The sequence below is a fragment of the Danio rerio genome, chromosome 16 (genome assembly GCF_049306965.1).
Source record: "Danio rerio strain Tuebingen ecotype United States chromosome 16, GRCz12tu, whole genome shotgun sequence".
Lineage (NCBI taxonomy): Eukaryota > Metazoa > Chordata > Actinopteri > Cypriniformes > Danionidae > Danio > Danio rerio.
This window is the reverse complement of record NC_133191.1, coordinates 20,016,870-20,037,236: the sequence shown is the minus strand read 5'-3', so window position 1 is coordinate 20,037,236 and position 20,367 is coordinate 20,016,870. Positions and strand designations below refer to the sequence as shown.

General features: G+C 36.7%; 2 protein-coding genes across 20 annotated transcripts in view; both read left to right on the top strand.

Annotated features, from left to right (window-relative positions):
* LOC141378071 (uncharacterized) overlaps nucleotides 1–20,367 on the top strand; it is a 502,199-nt gene that overhangs the window by 212,299 nt on the left and 269,533 nt on the right. The window lies entirely within an intron of this gene.
* Nucleotides 1–20,367, top strand: part of fhod3b (formin homology 2 domain containing 3b) — a 352,315-nt gene that overhangs the window by 265,094 nt on the left and 66,854 nt on the right. For 8 of the 19 annotated variants that reach the window (XM_073925422.1, XM_068214113.2, XM_073925421.1 and 5 more), the window contains 4 exons: nucleotides 591–685; nucleotides 785–928; nucleotides 9,167–9,408; nucleotides 14,938–15,012. In XM_073925422.1, coding sequence (XP_073781523.1) covers nucleotides 591–685; nucleotides 785–928; nucleotides 9,167–9,408; nucleotides 14,938–15,012 — 556 coding nt within the window. Of the gene's footprint in view, nucleotides 1–590; nucleotides 686–784; nucleotides 929–9,166; nucleotides 9,409–14,937; nucleotides 15,013–15,409; nucleotides 15,815–20,367 lie in introns of all 19 variants that reach the window. The other 11 variants (XM_073925424.1, XM_021466894.3, XM_073925423.1 and 8 more) reach the window with 2 other exon arrangements.

Sequence of the window (20,367 nt, the reverse complement as noted above, 5' to 3'; positions counted from 1 at the left end):
ATATATATATATATATATATATATATATATATATATATATGGCATTATATATATAGAGGCGTCCCAGTGGTGCAGTAGGTAGTCGCTGGTCGCTGGTTCGAGCCTCTGTTGGGTTAGTTGGCGTTCCTGTGTGGAGTTTTCATGTTCTCCCTGCGTTCGCGTTTGACCATTAAGATTAAAAAGTAAAAAAGTCCAGTTAGTAATTAATATTAATATTTGTATGGGATCTTATCCTACACTATGTAGCATAAGAAAAATAATGCATTTCAATTTAAATTAGGTTTTAGAAAATGTATTAAACATTCTTGATTTATCTTGTTAAGCTCAACTTTTTTTATTGATTTTCTTCTCTTACATTCATTAAGTGTACTCATTTTTGTACCATAATCTTATATATATTTTTTTTATTATTTCAATTTTGTGTAAATGTAAATCTAATAAACCATATATTCACAAATGTCTTGTAAAGGACCCCATAGAAAGCATCACTTTAAAATGGAGATATGTTATTTTTGGGAAATCCGTTTAGATGTTCTCATTTATATTTATGTAAATCTATCTTTAACCATTTTGCTTTTATGCATGTCCAGGCTCTAAGCCCTGGTCTAATGCCATGGAAATCCTTGACGAGAAAGATGGAATGGACACTGAGCTGCTGGTTTATGCCATGACACTAATCAACAAGGTACTTGAACAGTATTAAGTTTTTTTCTGATGCCATGACATGTTTGTGTTATATATGAATGTGTGCTTGTTTTCTCACGTGTCTGTGGTGTTTCTGCAGACATTAGCTGGTCTGCCTGACCAGGACTCCTTCTATGATGTGGTTGACAGTCTGGAGGAGCAGAACATGGAGGCTGTTGCCCAAAGACACATTAGTAGAAAGGGCACAGATCTGGACTTGGTAGAGCAGTTCAACATTTATGAGGTTAGTTAAGCTTACCCGGTAATTCAGCTGAAAACTGGAGAAGGGTCTGGCTGCAGAGTTGCACTTGCACTTTCAGGCCTGCACTCTCGTGCTTGCACTCTCTGGCAACCATGCTTCCTATCCAAGTGATGTCATTTATTTATTCAATCGACACCTGCACTCTCCTGTCACATCACTTGCAAGTTGCAACCAACACAAATAAACTGAAAGTTACCAGTTTGTTTGCATTGTGACGACGTTATCAAAAATATCTAAGTACTTATGTTGTATACCACGACAGATCCCCACCCCCCGAAAAGTGGTTTGTATATTCATTATATGATTATAATGCTTTAATGTAAATTTACCAAAGCAGGCTACTATTAATAATTAAACCAGCAAAGCTTATTATTTATTTTCGTAAACTATTAGGGCTAAAAATACACACAGAATTTTCTTCCACAGTTATGAATGATAAAAAACAACAGGCTAAAGCAAATTTGAATTTTAGTTTTTATTTTAAACATTTCAAGGAGTAGTATTACAACTAACGGACACACATTATGGACTTACAGCAATGATTCTTGAAGGACTTGGGAAACAATTTTTTATTCAGCATGTCCCAGGTCAATTGCAAACAAGAATGCAGATGTGATGTGGCAGGAGAGTGCACGGCTCGGTTGCATGACCTTAACCAAAAAATCCCTCAGTTACTCCTAGTAAAAGTTGGGTTGCAAGCAGAAAAAAAGGTCAACTTAAGGCTACCATTAAGTATTTCCTCTTAGTCCTTAGTAAGTTACAATTTCCTTATAAAACATTTAAGGGTCCTAATCAGCTCCCTTGAACAAATGACACTCAAAATGCAAGCAATCTCACCCAAAAAATGTTTTAGATAAAAGATTCACAGGACTGTAGATAAATATTTAATAAATATTTTAATAAATAATCTAATATATACAAGTTGATAAGTTAGCACGTTTGTGCAGAAGTGCATCCATATATAATCGCAGTTTCAGTGAAGCTTTGAAAGTCTCTAAATGATCCTAGCCTAGTTTTATAGGTACTTTAAGCCTAATGTCGAGATCGACTCGATAAGGGAATTTTTTCGACTCTGAGCTGGAGCTGTTTTAACTATGTTACAATCTGTTTACTTAACCATAGCAACTGAGGCACCCATCGCTGTATGCTGAATGAAACTACAGTGAAACGCTTAGTAAAAAGGCACTTAGGTAGGGGTGACAGATAAAAAATTTATTGCAACAATCTTACAGTTTTCTATGATTGCTTAAGCACAATTTTGAAATTAAGGTTAATTTTGTCAAAACAATTTCCACAATTTCCACATCCACACACACAAACAGCAGAACACATCAGTTATTTTGCAAAATGAAACACTTTATCAAAAACTTTAAAACAATATAACAAAAGACAATTTTGAAACTGTACAGAACACACACGCTTCATTCAATATAAGTCTAAGTCTGTTTGCTTCTTTTACATACTGCTGTAATCAATGTTAAACACTCGTATCATTTCTAACTGACTAATACTGATATAATCTGGGTTTGAATTGTTTCAGAGATATTGCTATAAAGTATATGAACATGCTAAATTCAACAAACAGTGAAAGAGTGATCTAAATATTGCCTATATTGCCTATCCTAACAAAACATACAACGATGTAAAGCTTATTTATTCAGTGTTCTTGTGATCTTTACATTTCAATAGCAAAAAGTAAATAAAAATCTCCTCCATCCCCTGTCTCCTGTTTACCAATCTTCTTCGACTTTCGTCCTCCCTCTTTCTCTTACTTTGACATTGCCTTTTATATTTATTGAAAACTAATATTTATAGCTATGCTATTGAAAACATATTTATTTAAGACTAAAATTTATAGCTATACTACTGTAAACATATTTATTGAAGACTAATATTTTTAGCTATACTACTGTAAACATATTTATTGACGATTAATAAAGTTTATACTTATTGCTATTTATTGTGGTTGCAGCTAATTGGTGTGTCTACAGTTTTGCAGCAGTGTGCCTGCACACCTGATGGCTGTGTTTAACTCATTGGCTCATGCTAATATTCAATTGAAGGCCTTTGCTTTGAAATTGCATGGAAATTTCATCATGGAATTTCTGTCAAAATTTTTGTGTCAAAAGTATCCAAGAGTTTTTAGTGATTTGCAAGTCACTGTGTGTAATGTTTTGCAAAAAGTGTAAAGCTGACTACATGCATACAATTGTGTAGATCTAGCCTAGTGCTTTACTCCTTCAGTGTAAGGTTTTGCTAGTTGTGGGAAAAGTTTAAATTTATTGTGGAAGCAATCATGAAAAACTGTAATGAAATCCCTTAACTCTGGGATTTCCCCCCCTCAGGGACACCCTTAAGTTAAATTACTGAAGGACTTTCATGCAAGTGGCCAATTGTAAATGACGTCACCTGCAGAGGAAATGGGATTGCCTGCAAGTGCAAGTCCGAGAGTGCAAGCCTGAAATGCAAGTGCAAATCTGCAGCCAGACTCTATTGGAAAACTGACGATCCTGAGGTTACATTCACTCTAAACTGATGCAAATATGACTTAAGATTTTTTTTTCAATCTTAAATTTATAAGAAGGAAATTAAATGATAAACAAATTAAATGTAGCCAAGCTAAAAGTAGTAAACCTGTGTATGAAGTGAAGTCAGCCCTGTCAAGTATGGTTTGACTCAAATTGATCCTCCACTTTTAACCCATCCAAGTGCACACACACACACACACACACATACACACACACACACACACACACACACACACACACACACACACACACACACACACACACACACACACACACACACACATACACACATTTTGAGCAAGAGCACACACACGAACATGCTTTGGACAGTGTTTAGATGGCATTATGTATTTTAGAGAGGCACTAAGTAGATTTATTTAATAAGCTGTATATAAGCGATTCTTCAACTACGAGCACTTTTAGTCTTGTGAAGTTGAGTAAAAAAAACTTTAAAAGTAACATAACATAGCTTCATAAGTTTAAACAATTTGTCTAATTTTAATAGCTGTAGAAGGACAAACTTAGATAAGAAGAGAAACATTTTTTTTTTCCATCATGAACTGAACAAATGTCAGTTCCACCACATCACCACATCTCACCACAACATTTTGTTTGTTTTTTATAAAAATCTTTGAAGGTAAAACATGTTTGGAAATCAAGAAGCATAAATGTATTTCCTTATTAAGCAACATTTACCTTGATTTTTCTTCAAGTGTTGTTAATAAAAAATTTTATTCCCTTCATCTTGGACATAGAAACCACCTAAATAATCTATAACACAAATTTTTTAAAGCGACATTACAGTGTTGCGGTGGAAAGAACACTTATACTGTGCAACAGCTATATTTTGTATAAAACATAATATTGATAATTGCCTCACATTAATAACTATAAAATATTTAAATTATTCCACTTTTTTGAGACTGCTTGTAGGGAGTGACGCAGGGAGTAGTGAGTGATATTATTATTTCACTTACAGTTTTCTAAAATGACTATGACAGTTTTTTCAATACATTTAACAAGTTTGCTAAACTCTTAACACAGCAACATACCTAAAACACAAAATTGGCAAAGCAGTTAATTTCATGCTCAAAATCACACATTGTAAATTAAACAACAAAACTATTTTCAAAATACAATATTAAACTAACACAATACACCATGTCTAACAAAACACTGCAAACATGTTTCAAAATCAAATAATTGTTCAAAACACTACCACATGTTCTCTTCCAACAGAAACATTAAGTCAATCATAACACATTGACAAAAAAGCACTATCATCAGCTGACATTACAGAAACTGCAGTATTTTATGTGTCAGGTCTGCCCTTATATTTGAAGCCTCTCTACATTTTAGGTTTGTTGGGTTTAGTAAATGCATGCATTTTGTTTCATATGCTGCAGAAATTCAATACAAAAAAGAACAACCATCTCAGAGTAGCTTTATAAAATGTACAGTTTGTGTAAAAAAATAAAAATAAAATGCAAACACAGAAATGCTGCAGTACAGACTTTATTTGCAAAAGGACATTACTGCAAGATATACACACAGAAAAAGAACCACAATTATAAAAAAAAACAAAACAAAAGTAATCTTCTATTCTGCCCGATCTTCTGCATTTGCCTGGCTTCTTCTTTACTGGCCCGGCACAGTGACTGTGGCCCTTTGGCCTATTATGTTTCTTCCTTGGCGACGCCTTTTCGCCAAGTTGAAGCCAGTCTCAATAACATAAACAATTTCATGTGGGACTTGATTGGCCTCCAACTTCATGACTCTCTGAAAGTAATTTTACACATAGTAGATATGCAGTACAGTACAGCATTTACACTATGTACTAATGAACTCCAGGTTTATAGAGTAGTTTACTACAAAACACACTGTGTATAGTACAGTAATGACTGTATTGCACAACCTTACCTGGACGTATTGGTGACGGAGTTCTCTGCGCTCACTGTCCCTTTCAAAAACCTCAAGAGTCCTCTTTTAGAACATACAGTATGATCATGTGATTGGAAAAACCTCAACACACCTCAACCTCTGGTTCCTAAATGGGAATCAGCTGTGATATATATAATATAATAAGCTGTTTCTTATTGGCAATGGAATAAAATATAAGGAATATATATTTGTGTTTCAATTCACAATTCACTTTGACTTTAGCCTATAAGTTCTGCTTAGAACATGTTATCTGTTCTGACATACTGTGTGAAAGCATTTGTAAATTTGACTTTAAAATTAGATTTTTTGGTCTTGGTTGAGCTTGTGTGTAAGAGAAGATTAAGCATTTTAAATTGGTGTTAACTGGATGCAATTTTGTTAACTGTATTGTCCACGAAGATGGATGTTGTGCTAACTACGTTAAGAGTTTAGGAAATTGGTAAATGTATTTAAAAAAAACTGTCATAGCCATTGTAAAAAAAACTGATTGCATTGTCAATCAGATTGCACAACTTGACAACAATAAAAGCATTTTAGGTCATAATATAAAAAGCAGTTAACAAGCTCAAAAAAAGTTGTTTTACTGCATGTAATGTTTTTGGTGGTATATTGTTGCAGAAATTAAAGCAGTCACAGCAATACACATTAATAATGCATGTTTCAGCCTTTATTTCTGATAAAACTGTAAAAAAGTAGTTTGACTGCAGTTTCTAGGTAAAATAAATGCTATGGAGCAGTATGATACCATCAACTTTTCATCGTTTTCACAATACAATGATATCTACTCATTATCATGAAATAAATGCTTATTTGTTTCCAGTTCTTTGCATAACACCAAATAAATAACACAAAACAACTTACCTGGGTATATTATTTGTAATTAAAAACGCTACAGTTACTAAAGTAACCCTTCTTTCCCCAGCTTTGTCAGAAACCAATCATCTGAAAGAGTAAAAAATCGGTCCAATGAAATGCTAATGAGTTGGTGGCGTCAGTGTGCAGAGCTGACAATCAGTCATAGTAAAAAGATGTGGCTAGTGCAATCCTTGACATCCTTTTGAGCTGAAGAGGCTTTCATGCTCCACAGCTAAGGGACAATCGTTGTGGCGAGGTACATAGCATTTCCGTTCCCCCCCTCGGAGAACGAAGGGTTACTTTAGTAACCGTAGCATTCCCCTTTGGATGGGAAACTCCAATGCTATGTGGAAACTTTCACTATGGGGAAATCAATGGAAAACTCCACAACGAAATAACCTTACCGTGTCCCTGGCGAAGGGTGTGCCACGCAGTACAGCGAGCGCACCTACAATGCCGCAAGATGCAGTCTCGAAAATAACATAGTAAGAGTCGAAAATAACATAGTAAAAAAGGGTTTTTAAATACCACAGTACGCTGGGACAGCATTCAGTCCCGATAGGGAGGACACTGCGGAGTTCACCTGCTACCCAAGGAGGGGAGACCTGATGACAGCCTGTGGACCAGCCCTGAAGGGGGGAGGATGATTAGCAGGGAGGGAAGACACGAGCGGAACAGCGGAGGTGGATAGCCCGGCAGGGAAAGCGGTTACGTTCCCGCCGGTAGATGACTTTGCCCATCGCATCCAACTCCTCCATCAACGCAGTGAACTCCTGGGTAAATTCACCCACGGTGTTGTCGAACAGGCCAGCCTTTGATATGGGCGAGTTGAGTAAGCGAGCTTTGTCAGCATCGCGCAAATCTGCCAGGTTAAGCCAGAGAGGGCGCTCCTGGACCACTAATGTGGCCATCGACCTTCCTAGGACACACGCAGCCGACTTGGTGGTACGCAGAGCATAGTCGTTGCAGTGCGGAGCTCATGGAGCAGGCCTGGGTTGGAACCACCCTTGTGCAGCTGGGCCAGCGCCTGCGCTTGGTAGCGCTGGTAGGTGGCCATAGTGTGCAAGGCGGGGGCAGCCTGGCCCGCAGCTCTGTAGGCTCTGTTTCCAGGGGAGGCAGATAACCTGCAGGCTTTGGGCGGGAGCTGAGGCGGACCCCACCAGGAGGATGTGCAATGCAGACATAAATTGACCGCAATAGCGTGCTCCATCTGGGAAATTGGCTAATACCCCCCTCCGCCATCGAGAGTGGTGAGGGCGGAGGCGGTCGCAGATCGGGCAGAGAAAGGTGCCCTCCAAGACTACGTGAGCCTACTTTGTACCTACGGAAAGCAGGGGACGGGAGGTCTACTAGCTTTCTTAGTGTCCTCCACGTAACTCCCATCTAGTCGGTCCACGAAGCTGGGGGATAAACCATCTCCAACCCCATGGCCAAAGCAGCACAGAAAAGCACGGCTAGCATATCCGCTTCTGGATCTGGAACCACGCTTGCCACCCCGAAGGGAGGGAGGGGGTCTGGATTCTCGTCAGATAGTGATAGCCCACCCTCCAATGCAGTGATGGACATCTCGTCCTCGTTGTCATCAAGCGAGAGGGCGACCATCATTGAAGACAGATCTCTTCTCTCGCTCAAAGCTTGGAAGGAGAGTGCTGAGGAGTGGGAGGTCCGCGAGCCCGAGGGCACGACCCTGTTGCTCTTTTAGGAAACTTGCTTCCTTATACAAACCGAAATCTTTGGAGGACCAGTCCCAAAGGCTGCCAGGCAAGGGAGAAGAACCCAGCTCGACTGTCTGCCAATGCGGGAACACGCTCTGGGCCAGGAGAAGCTGCTTTTCGATGTATCTCTGGTAGACAGCTTGAGGAAACCCTCAGTTACTCTCTCAGAAGCTTGTGAAAGGCTCTGAAAGCGAAAAGGATGTCGAGAATTGCACTAGCTGCGTCTTTATGGTAAGACTTGATTGTCATTGACGCCAGATGTGCACGCTGACGCCGCCAACTCATTGGCATTTCACTGGCCCGATTTTTTTACTCTTTAAGATGATTGGTTTCTGGTAAAAACCCTATAGTGGACGTTTCCACATAGCATTGGAGTTCCCCATCCAAAGGGGAACATCAATCTCCATATGAACACATTTTATAGTGTGGTCAGTTTGATCATTAGCCCCATTGGGTTTGAGTTTGGTGAAACACAGTTTGACAAAAGGGATGAAAGCAATGTACAACCAAGGTGGTAAAACATATATTTACTATTGAGAACACTATTGTTTGGGATTAGGTGAGGGCAGCATGGTGGCTCAATGGTTACACACAGTCACCTTGCAGTAAGAAGGTCGCTGGTTTAAGTCCCAGCTGGGCCTGTGTGCATTTTGTATCCGTGTTCGCGTGGGTTTCCTCCGAGTACTACGATTTCCCCCACAGTACATAGAAATGCACTATATTGAATTTAATAAATTAAATCGGACGTAGTATAAGTGTGTGAATGTGAGAGTGTATGGGTGTTTCCCAGTACTGGATTGCAGCTGGAAGGGCATCCACTGCATGAAGCATATTCTGGATAAGTTGGTGATGAATAAAGAGACAAAGCCGAAGGAAAATATATGAATGAATGGCTGAATGAAAGTTGTGGCTATGTGCAAAAATTATCTGAAGCATATGACAAAACAAAGTGCAAGTAATGTATTTCAGATTCACAATAATGCAGACATTTTCTTGTAGATTTGTTATCTGAAATGTGCAACAAAACATACTCAAAGAAATGCATTTTATATTTTGCAAAAATATGTAGGCTGTGTATTTATTTTCATTGTCGCAATGTAGACATATGATTTATAAATCATTTAACATGATGTAGCTGTGATTGTTAATACAATGTTACTCTAATAAACGTGTATTTATAGGCAACTCTTCGTCATGAAGACGGTGATGATGAAGCTCAGTCTCCTCCATCTGGACATAAATGTCGGCGTCGGGCTAGTGTTGGAGCAACACCTGAGAGACGGGGTTTGGAACGACGGCGTAGCCGAAGACATTCACTCCAGAACGGAAAAGGCCACACTTCTGCTCCAACTTCCCCCTGTCACAGCCATACACCCAACATCCTGTCCTTTAACAGCCAGAGGATAGAAGACATCAGTGAAAGGTGAGAAGAGGAGAGAGAGAGGATTAGAAGTGGATTTTACATACCATATTTTGTCTTACTGCAGTTTTAAAATCCAACAGCTAAAATGTACGTTTCATTATTTTTCTTTAGGTATTTTAAGTATTTAATGAATGTATCAATTAATCAATTAATCAATTATTCAGTGAATAAATGAATGAATGAATGAATGAATGAATGAATGAATGAATGAATGAATGAATGAATGAATGAATTGATTGATTAATTAAATAATTAATGAATCAAGTAATTTGTTTGTTTTTTATTTATTTTTAATTTTTCCTTTATATGTAAGTACATATAATGTAATTTGATGCACAAATTAATGAATATTATATTTTATTTTACTGTTTTGTTTTTGATTAATTATCCAGACTTTATAAAAGTCTGTGTGGCAAAAATTGCACTCAGGACCTGCAATAATGTTTTGTTTGTTTGTTTGTTTGTTTGTTTGTTTGTTTGTTTGTTTGTTTGTTTGTTTGTTTGTTTGTTTGTTGAGTTTTTCTATGTATTTTTGTGAAATATATTTACAATTAACATATATAAATCTAGACAAACATCTAAAACAAGAAATTTATTAATAAATTAATGTTGTCTTCCAAAAAAAAGTGAAAATCCTGCACTAAGCCATTTTTCCCCTCCCCCTCCCCTGATGTATTCATTTTCTGCCATAAAACACAATGTGCAGCTCAGGATGTACTGGTTTTCAAAGAACGGGAAGCAGTTTTATATTGGGTGTTCTATCATGTTACTTTTGACATGAGACTTTTTAAGTTTTAAAAAAAGATGGAGAATTTAATAATGCACAGGGAGAGACGTAGAGCACTTGCTAGTGAACAGACATTCATATAAATCAAATACACATGAGGGAGAAGGGAAATAGGAAGTTACTAAAATATAGAGGTCCGATTCATGCATACTTTTCAGGGCTGTAGCACAGCATGAGGTACTCTGTCCCGTCCTTGTATGATTTGCTGTAAACTATAATCATACAACTTTATAGATATCCTTTTAATGTTTCAAGGGACAAAGGTGAACACAAGAATATCCAAACTAGGAATGGCAGCAGTATATCAACCATGCAAAAAGACTTCATGTGGTTTTTCCCTCAAATAGCAAGATAGAAAGATCATGCAAGGCAGCAGATGGAGAGAAAGAGTAGCCAGTGTGTGTTAGAGGAACATTTTGTATCTTGATCTTACTAAGTAGAAATTCTACTTGCCAGTTTGTGGATGGGCCGTCCTGTTTGATAAACTCACTGAGTCCTGGAGACAAGAGTAAAGATCTAATCTTGAGAACACCAGAGTTTTAACAGCATCTTCATGAAAAATGTGCAATTTATTTATTTAACATTTTTCATGCTCCAGTGGATAGGTTTAGTAATGTTACTTTTATGCCATAGAATAAATACTTTTTATGGTCTTTAAAATGAAATAACATAAACAAAGGAGGCTGAGAATAATGCTTAGAGGTCACTTAGAACCATATGTCATGGAATTTTAAAAGGCCACTTTCAGACATTGAAAGTCAGCGAATTTCTATATTTTTGTCATGTAATATCATAAAGTCATTATTTCGTTTTTCCATTAATATTATAATTATGAATTTCACTTTCTATTTATTTAAATGTATTTTTTAATAAAAAGTTAATTTGTTTTATAATGTGTTCGATGTCTTGTTAAAATTGTTACAATTAGTTTAAATGATAATCACATAAATCAAATGCAGTCACCTGCATTAAAGACATTTTAATATTTCAGTTTAGCTTTTAGCAGGCTTTATCACTCTTAAAAAGTCATGACAACATGATAAGTTTTTTGTTCATTATAGGTCGTGGAAATTATTTTTTTTATAAAATTTTTTTTTTTTTTTTTCAGGAAAAAGTCAAGAAATTTGACAATTGGCTTATAAGACATGCTGCTTATGTGACCCTGAAAAAAACACTGTTTTGTTGTATTTTTAATTCCATTAAAATCAATGAATTCTTATTCATTAACATTTATTTAATCATTTATTCATTCACTGATTTTCCTTTGGCTTAGTCCCTTTATTCATCAGGAGTCACCACAACGGAATGAACCGCCAAGTTATCCAACATACTGTATGTTTTACACAGCAGATGCCCTTCCAGCTGCAACCCAGTACTGGGAAACTTCTGCATACACTCATTCACACACATACACTTCAGCTAATTGAGTTTATTCAATTCAGCTGTAACATGTCTTTGAACTGTGGGGGAAACTCCACACAAATATGCCAACTGACCCATTCGAGGCTCGAACCAGATACTTTGAGGCGACAGTGAAATGCACTGCACAATATTATGAAATAAAAATATATATTTTACCTCATCTTGCATTTTTTTAAGAAATATATTATTATGTGTTTTTTTTTATGGAAATACTAATACAATTTTATTTTCATGTCATATTTTGTAAAATGTATTTTTAAATCTTCTTACCAATTTTGCAAGTTTGCACAACTCCATAGTAAACTATAACATTAAAGAGCATTTGACCATCTGAAAACTGCTCATTGGCCAGAAAAGTAGGAATCAATAAAATGACAACAAAAGCCTCACATCACTCTCGTTCCTTTGTAAAGCCGCAGAGACGGCTTATACTTCAGATTATTGATGGCAGGATCTGTTGGTAGTGATATTTCTTGGAGCGGTTTGCTTGACAGATAGTTGAATTGATCCCTGTCAGTCATTTGATGTTGAAGTCTGTTAGATCTCCTACCACGGAAATTAGAAAAGGCTTTGAAGTGCAGTGTTTTCCATATTAGTAATACATAGCAGTCTGCTGGGAGAAGGAGAGACCCTTTTTATGGATTCAATGTTTTGCTGTATTAGTGGTTGTGTCACTCAGAAGTTCTCATCTAGTGTGCCGTGACACAAAAATTGGATTATATGTATGTTCTGGAAATGAGTAGGAATGGGAATTATGAAAGGGGGAAAGACTGAGGTTCTGTAGCAATTTAATTGTTTTTAAGGAATTAAGAGATTTATATTTTGAGAGTTTGGAAGTTTTAATACAATTGCAGTGTCAAATGTTAAATGTACAACACTTTCCAAAGTGTTACATTTATCAAAGTGTTTCAAGTATCCAGAGTCTTTAATTGCTGTAAAGGTAAAAAAAAAAAAAATGTTCGTCCAAAAATGTAAAAGAAAATCACTCTTTACTTGTTTCAAACTTTTATGAGTTAATTTCTTTTGTTAAACACACACACACACACATGCAAACACCCACGCACGCACTCACACAAACACTCACACAGACATTCACAATAGATCACTTGAAGAAAACTGGAAACCTGTTACCACTGAATTCCATAGAAAGTTTTGTCTTTTATGGACGTCAATGGTTACAGATTTTCAGCTTTCTTCAAAATATTTTTCAACAGAATTAAAAAGACATATAAAGGTTTGGAACCACGTGAGTGTGAATAAATAGATAGTACTTTTTTTTTTAAGTAAATTAGGAGTAAGCTGTGTTAAGTGAATAAACAAAATAATCTCTTGTTGTTTTGTTACTTCTGAAGCCATAGCTTGTGTGTGCAGTGTCTGTTTTGAGCATAAACTCATGCTGCTTTCACACTAGAAATGTTATACTTCTCAATGAAGTTGTAATTACAAGTTTGTCAGGCTTAAGTGCTTCCTTGTTGTAAGAATAGGAATAATGGGGCATTGCCAATTTTTAGTAGGGAAACGGCTTATTGAAGCCAAAATGTGCTGAAAAGAAGTAGTCCACATATTTTGAATACATCATTTTAACACCATTTATAGTTTTTTTCCAACTCCTCACAAAATCTTTTCATGTCACACAATTTCTGAAACATCTCACTCAAAATGCAAAACTACACAGCAAACAGCTGTTTTCAATTGCATAACAATTTTTTTTTAAAAACACTACACACAACTCTACCTAAAACACAAAAATCTAAATGTAAGCTACTTAATTTCTATTTTCAAACACAACCAATAAAAATGCTACACTTATTCAGCAGGTCACACAAACACACTCCCGAAATGTGGAGACACTACTTTCTTTACTGTTCACTAGGGCCAGATGGAATCTGCGGACATTTGTTTGTTATTTCTGCGCATAATTTTGTTAAAAATCTGCAGATTTATGCATATTGGATGCATGATTTTGGGAGATTCATAACTAAAAACTTAATATATGAAATAAAAAAGATATACTTTTTTGACATTTATTTAATGTTTACAATGCAAATCCAATTAGATCCACTTATTTGGTAAACAAAGCAAGTCTCTCGTGTAATATAACCAATAAAAGAGAAAAGACTTTTTTTTACTGTACAAACTACAATCTGCATAAATCATATAAATATTTTCATATTGGGTCAATAATATTATTGAAATAAATGTAAATACTGAATAAATATACATGTACACACATTTCCACAAGTAAATAACAAAATCAATGATGGGCTAAAAATCTGTGGAGCTCTGCGGAATTCTGCGTGAGCAGATTCCGTGTGGACCTACTGATCACTAACCAATCACTGCTTCACTGTAAAACATTATATTGAACTGTAGATATTTTTTATGCTAAAGCAAAGTGTTTGTCATTTGATGCAAATGCTTCATTATGATATGTTTATAGCATTTTGAATGCAGTGTTTTTAGAAAATGTAAGGCATTTTGCATTTTGTGTGTGCAGTTTTGAGAATTGTGTGTAATTTTTAAAAAAAAGTTAGCATTGTTTTTAAAATGTGTGTAAGCAGTTGGAAAAAATGGTAAAACATTGCCTACACTGTTATTTAACTACTGTTAAATAAATGCTGTTTCCACTGTGTAAAACAATTACAATACCAAACAAATGATTATTTTATTTTAGGGATGTAGTGCTTTACAAAAGTCATGGTTCGATTCAATTTGGCACCGGTGTCAGTTTAGTATGAATATTAAAGCATGATATATTAGTTACTTTAAACAATGATGGAGCAATACTTACCCATCTTCTAGAAGCAGCATATAAAACAAAAATCTTCTTAGATTCAAAAAAAAAAAAAAAAAAAAATATATATATATATATATATATATATATATATATATATATATATATATATATATATATATATATATATATATATATATATATATACACACTGTATCAGTAGTTTCATTTATATATTTACTTCTCATAATATAACGTAGAACATAATATAGTTTTAAGCTTGGAAACTCATAATTACTATAATTCTGATTCCAAACATGTGAAGACAGCATTATTTGCAGTGGTTTGTCCTCTATGTTGTATTGATGTGACATTATATCATCTAAAAAAAATCTGAAACATTTAACCAGTTAACGTGAAATCACTTTCTACAAATGTTTTGTATTGTTTATTCCTGTGCCATTTTGTCTGTAGTCAGAGCATGTGGTGAAGGTTCCTGTTCTTGTTATCTCCTTTCATTCCCGCTCTTCCTTTTCTTTCTTTAATCATTCCTCCTTGCAACCCTCAACCCTCCTTTTCGCTACAGAGAGGATGAGGAAGAGGAGGAGGAAAAGGATGAAGAGTTTCAGAAAGCAGCACTTTCTAGACAGGCATCTGGAAGGTATTTTAGCAGAATAAGATTGCCGGGTGTAGAGCAGGGATTGTCACACTCGATCCTGGAGGTCCGGTGTCCTTGCAGATTTTTAACTCCAACTCACCTCAACACACCTGCTAGGATGTTTCTAGAAAGCCTAGTAAGAATTTTGAGTAGCTAGCCCAGGTATGTCTGATTGGTGTGTCTGATTGGGGTTGGAACTAAACTTTGCGGTACACCGGCCCTCCATTACTGAGTTTGAGAACCCCTGGTGTAGAATCCTAAAACTAGACAATTTTGTAGATCCTTATCCATTTTTAGATGCTATCTCTTCCTTGACTTCTCTGACATAAATGTCTCTTATGATATCATGGTGTTCCCCATCATTTACTAGATTTTTTTGCTGTTATTCTGTCATTTGTAGCTGTGTGGCATCAACAGTAGAGGACGCTTCTAGCTTGTGTTTGCCTTTAAGGTGCATGGTCAACTTCATTCCAAATGCTGCTGACACAGAAAATGCAGAAAAACCTCGGAACAGGTCTGGGATCAGGGTTATCCACAAGGCCCCAATGTCCTCTCCTCCTTTTACCCCCGATTTTGTCCCCCCGTTATCACCCAGACTGTCTTCTTGGTCTTCAGTCAGATCTTTAGGAGCCGTCCCATCCCAGGGTTCCTCTGTCACCTCCTCAGCCTCCACTTCCCCGGGCGAAGAGCCCCAATCCCCTGTCCTCCCTCTTCTCTCTTCCAACCTTCTTCATACTTGCCCAGAGGATTTGGACGAGGTGTTTGTAGGCACTCTACAGGGTCAAGATCCAGACAAACACTGCAGGTAGTGCAGATAGACGCAGTAGATTCTCGCCACTCACAGTACAAGTTTCCTCGCATGTGCATATGGGCTCTGTTTCAAACCTTAGTAAGCTGCCTTGTGCCTACATAAACGGCATAGTTATAGATTGTATGCACCTTCCTGACACAAGCTGCTCCAGTAGACAATTGGCTGGAGAAATGAACTCAATTTTAAGAAAGAATCTCAAATACCTTTAAGAGTTTAAACAATTCCGAAATCCGGAATGTGCAGAATTTTGAATTTGAGACTTGTTGATTTGAAAATTGTGCTAAAATTTATTGAATTGGGATTTGAAGAAATCTATCTGTCTGTGTCTGTACATCTATCTGTCCATCCATCCATCAATCCAACCATTCATCCTTTCATTTACCCACAAATCGTTCCAGTCCTGGGGTCCGTTCTTCGTACCTCGCTTAAATGATCTAAGATGATTTGGCAGATCCTGGATCTGTTCATTTTCATAACTGATCTCTGGCTAGTTTGGTTCTTCAAACAAGTTCGCGAGTCAGATTAAAATGTCTGGATGAACTGATCTGAGATCGATGCGTGTGTTGTGAAGGACAGATCTATCGATCCTCAAAATCATGATCAGCAATGCAACGACTGGCTGACGGCACAGCAGCATAATGACATCATCTGTTTAATATTCAATTATTTATGTGAGCTTAATTACATAAAATAAACAGTTTGTTAAATATCAACTGTCAAAACATGTTTACGACTGCATAAATGTATTACTGCTTTTAAAAAAGACACATTGTGCATTTCTATTATCATACACAAATTGTACTAAAGCGGTCTAAATTGTTCATATCAATAGGTTTTCTCTTTGCACCTGCAGCTGGCAGTCTTTGTACTTTCATTTCGGGGGTGATGATTGCATAAGTTTTATTAATAAATATAAATATCAGAATTCGGCACATACTTGTAGTATTATCTTTGCTTGAACTGACTTGATCTAATAACTGTTTATAGGACATAAGCCTGCTCCCGACCAGGTTTGATCTACCAGAAATGTTGCTATGACAACAACTCTCAGATCAGTTTTGATGAACGAAACGATCCTGGATCTTGTCAATTCATCAATAACCAAATCCAGCTAACTAAGTAATCCACGTACGAAGAACAGACCCCTGAGGTTTGTGGGTTGTTGGGGGTTTGTGTATTCCAAAGTTTGCATGTTATTAAAAGACTATCCCAGCAAACTCATAAGCAGTGAAATTTCAAACTTTTAAATTAGTTAGAAATTGTTTAGATGATGCAGTGGCACAGTAGGTAGTGCTGTTGCCTCACAGCAAGAAGGTCGCTGGTTCTAGCCATGGCTTGGTCAGTTGGCGTTTCTGTGTGGAGTTTGCATGTTCTCCCTGCATTCGCGTGTGTTTCCTCTGGGTGCTCCGGTTTCCAAAGACATGTGGTACAGGTGAATTGGGTAAGCTAAATTGTCCGTGGTAATCTAAATTGTCCGTAGCGTATTAGTATGAATGAGTGTGTGTGTGTGGATGTTTCCCAGAGATGGTTTGCGGCTGGAAGGGCATCCGCTGTGTAAAAACATGCTGATTAAGTTGTTAGTTTACTCCGCTGTGGCGACCCCAGAGTAATAAAGGGACTAAACCGAAAAGAAAATGAATGAATGAATGAAAATTGTTTAAATACACTCGCATCTCACCTCTCTTATTATTTGATGGTAGTCGTATATGAATCTCACCTCCTTTATAGTATGCTTCTTACTTTTGCGTTTTGTCTCTCTTGCCATAGTATGCCACTCATACACTTGTCATACTATGCTACTCACACTTGCCTCTTGTCTCACTCGCCATAGTATGCTACTTGCACATGTGGCTCACCTCTTTCGACCAAAAGTATGCTAACGTGACAAAGAATGTCAGAAAACCATTTGTACATCATAGCCAGTTATGGTATGATAACTAAAACCATACTGAATAAAACCATAATGAATAGAAACAATTCATTTTGACATTCCTCCTATCCATATATTTATTGATCTACAGATCTATCTTTCTAACAGCCTTACAGTTTACCTATCAATCTATATGTTGGTCTGTCTATTAGTATGTCTGCTTGCATATCGCTCAAAGTTTGTTTTTACATTACATTACTGTTAACACAAACAGTTTCAAGAATTTCTTTAAATTGCACTTCAAGGGTGAGTTTCTGGTAATGAAGTTGTTGTCTTTTATAGAGTGTTTGAAGCCATAATCTGATAAGTAGTCTTGAAAGATGTCTTTAAAAACATGAGTTGCCTATGTAAGCTGCAAGGTTTAGGACAGAGCCAATCAAAGCTGCATGTCTGATTCAGAGAATGACTTTCACCCCCACAAGTCAAGTTATGAGATCACTGAGAGTTGAATTTAGGAAACCCATGTCTTTTTTATGAATTCAAATCCAACCTTGACCACAGTAGTTAAACTGTTATATTGTAGGAAGTGTTTCATAGAATTCGCTTGATCTCTGGATCTCCTGTGAATGGCGAGGGTTTATTGTTTTGCCTGTTCCATCAACCTTTTGAATAGAGTTAGACCCTTACCTAAAGGATCATCTCCCTGTCTGTTTGGTCCTAATTCCAAGAGAGCATTGCCTACGCACACCATTGCAAATAGCTACACTCACAGTGTATTAACTCATCGCCATGTGCAATTTAGTGGCTTAACCTGTGTTATTTGTCAAATCCTTAGCCCAATAAAATAAGACATGGATACCGCTATGATCATAGCCCGATAAATCTTTATACTCTATGAATTTAATGTTGACTCTTCAATGCAAAATGACGTTTCATAAACTAAAGTCTTTTTTTCCCTCTGAACTGGCCACTGTAGTGCAAGACACTCCCTAAAGGATGCTAACTTTTACTGACATTTACAGCTCATCTGCCTTTCATTGATGCATTGTACCACTACAAAGCCAAGAGAAGCCTGTAAATTAAGTAACATATAAAAGGGCAATTGTATTTCACTCTGGACATTATCTGTAGGGTCTGCATTTCATGAGAATTAAGCTGAAAATGCTTTGCGAAGTCATATGCATGTTTGCCTGACATTAAGACCATGGCAGCTTGAGGAGCCCATGTGGATTATAAATTGGATCAAAGACAGCTTTTTTTTTTTTTTTTTAAAGTATTCTGAGACTATGAATACGTGTATTATTCATATATTATGCTTTAATACATGCAATACACATCTGTGTTTAAATTGAATAACAATAGAAAGTTGCAATGGAATTCTAAAATTGCAATGAAAAAAAAATGCATTCTGTGTGAATATGATGTCTTTTTGGGGGGTGGGGGGAACCTTATGAGTCTGTTGAACTTTTATTATGTTAAACTGGTTTAAAACTGCTTGCTTATAAAATTAGGTTAGAACACGATTAACTTAGTTTAATAAGATACAATGACCTAAAACATATGCTGTCAGGACTAACGGCCTATTCACACTGGGCGTCAGCGTCAACGCTTCCCATTCACTTTGAATGGGTTACGTCAGGCATTGCCGAACTGCATTGTGGATCTGTTGGTGCCGTTTCAGTGGTGTTGCTTGCTGCAGAAGTTGGGAATTTCTCAACTTTTCAAGCAGCAACGCATGCGTCAGCCAATCAAATTGCTTTTGCAAATACAACAGCTCAGCCGATTGAAGACTAATTTCATTGGCTGACGAGCGTTGACACTGAAGTCTCGTGTGAATCGGTTGTTATTAATCATATAATTTTTTACAGTGTAGTGCCCTAGTATAGTGATGAGAACTGTATACTGTCAGTGATCACCATCTTTCAGAATACTCGTTAAAATGAGGTCCTCATTCCCTGTGTTCAGTAAGAAAAATATCCCTGAATGTTCTTTGAAAAGAGTTGGCATCCTGGCCGGATTTGCACACTGGTCTCATAACCAACCCTGTGTCTACTAACTGCTTCTTCACACCATCTCCCCTCCACCAATAAGCTGGGGTGTATTGTGTGGTCTGGCACATGCAGTCTAGTAGTTTACGTGATTCCCCCAAATGTGTAAAGCACTTTGAACAAACAGAACAATATACAGTTGAAGTCAGGATTATTAGCTCCCCTTTGATTTCTTATATATATTTCCCAAATGATGTTTAACAGAGTAAGGAAATTTTCACAGTATGTCTGCTAATATTTTTCTTTCTGGAAAAGACTTATTTGTTTTATTTTGATTAGAGTAAAAGCTATTTAAAAAAAAAAAAAAAAAACATTTAAGGTGAAAATTATTAGCTACATTAAGCTATATATTTTCCCAGTGATGGGTTGCAGCTGGAAGGGCATCCGCTGATATGTATGTATAAAACATATGCTGGTTAAGTTGGCAGATCATTCCTCTGTGGCGACCCCGGATTAATAAAAAGGGACTAAGCCAAAAAGAAAATGAATGAATGAATGAAGCTACAGTATATATTTTTGATAGCCTACAGAACAAACCATAATTATACAGTAACTTGCCTAATTACCCTAACCTAGGGATGGGCAAACTTGATCCTCGAGGGCCGGTGTCCCTGCAGAGTTTTGTTCCA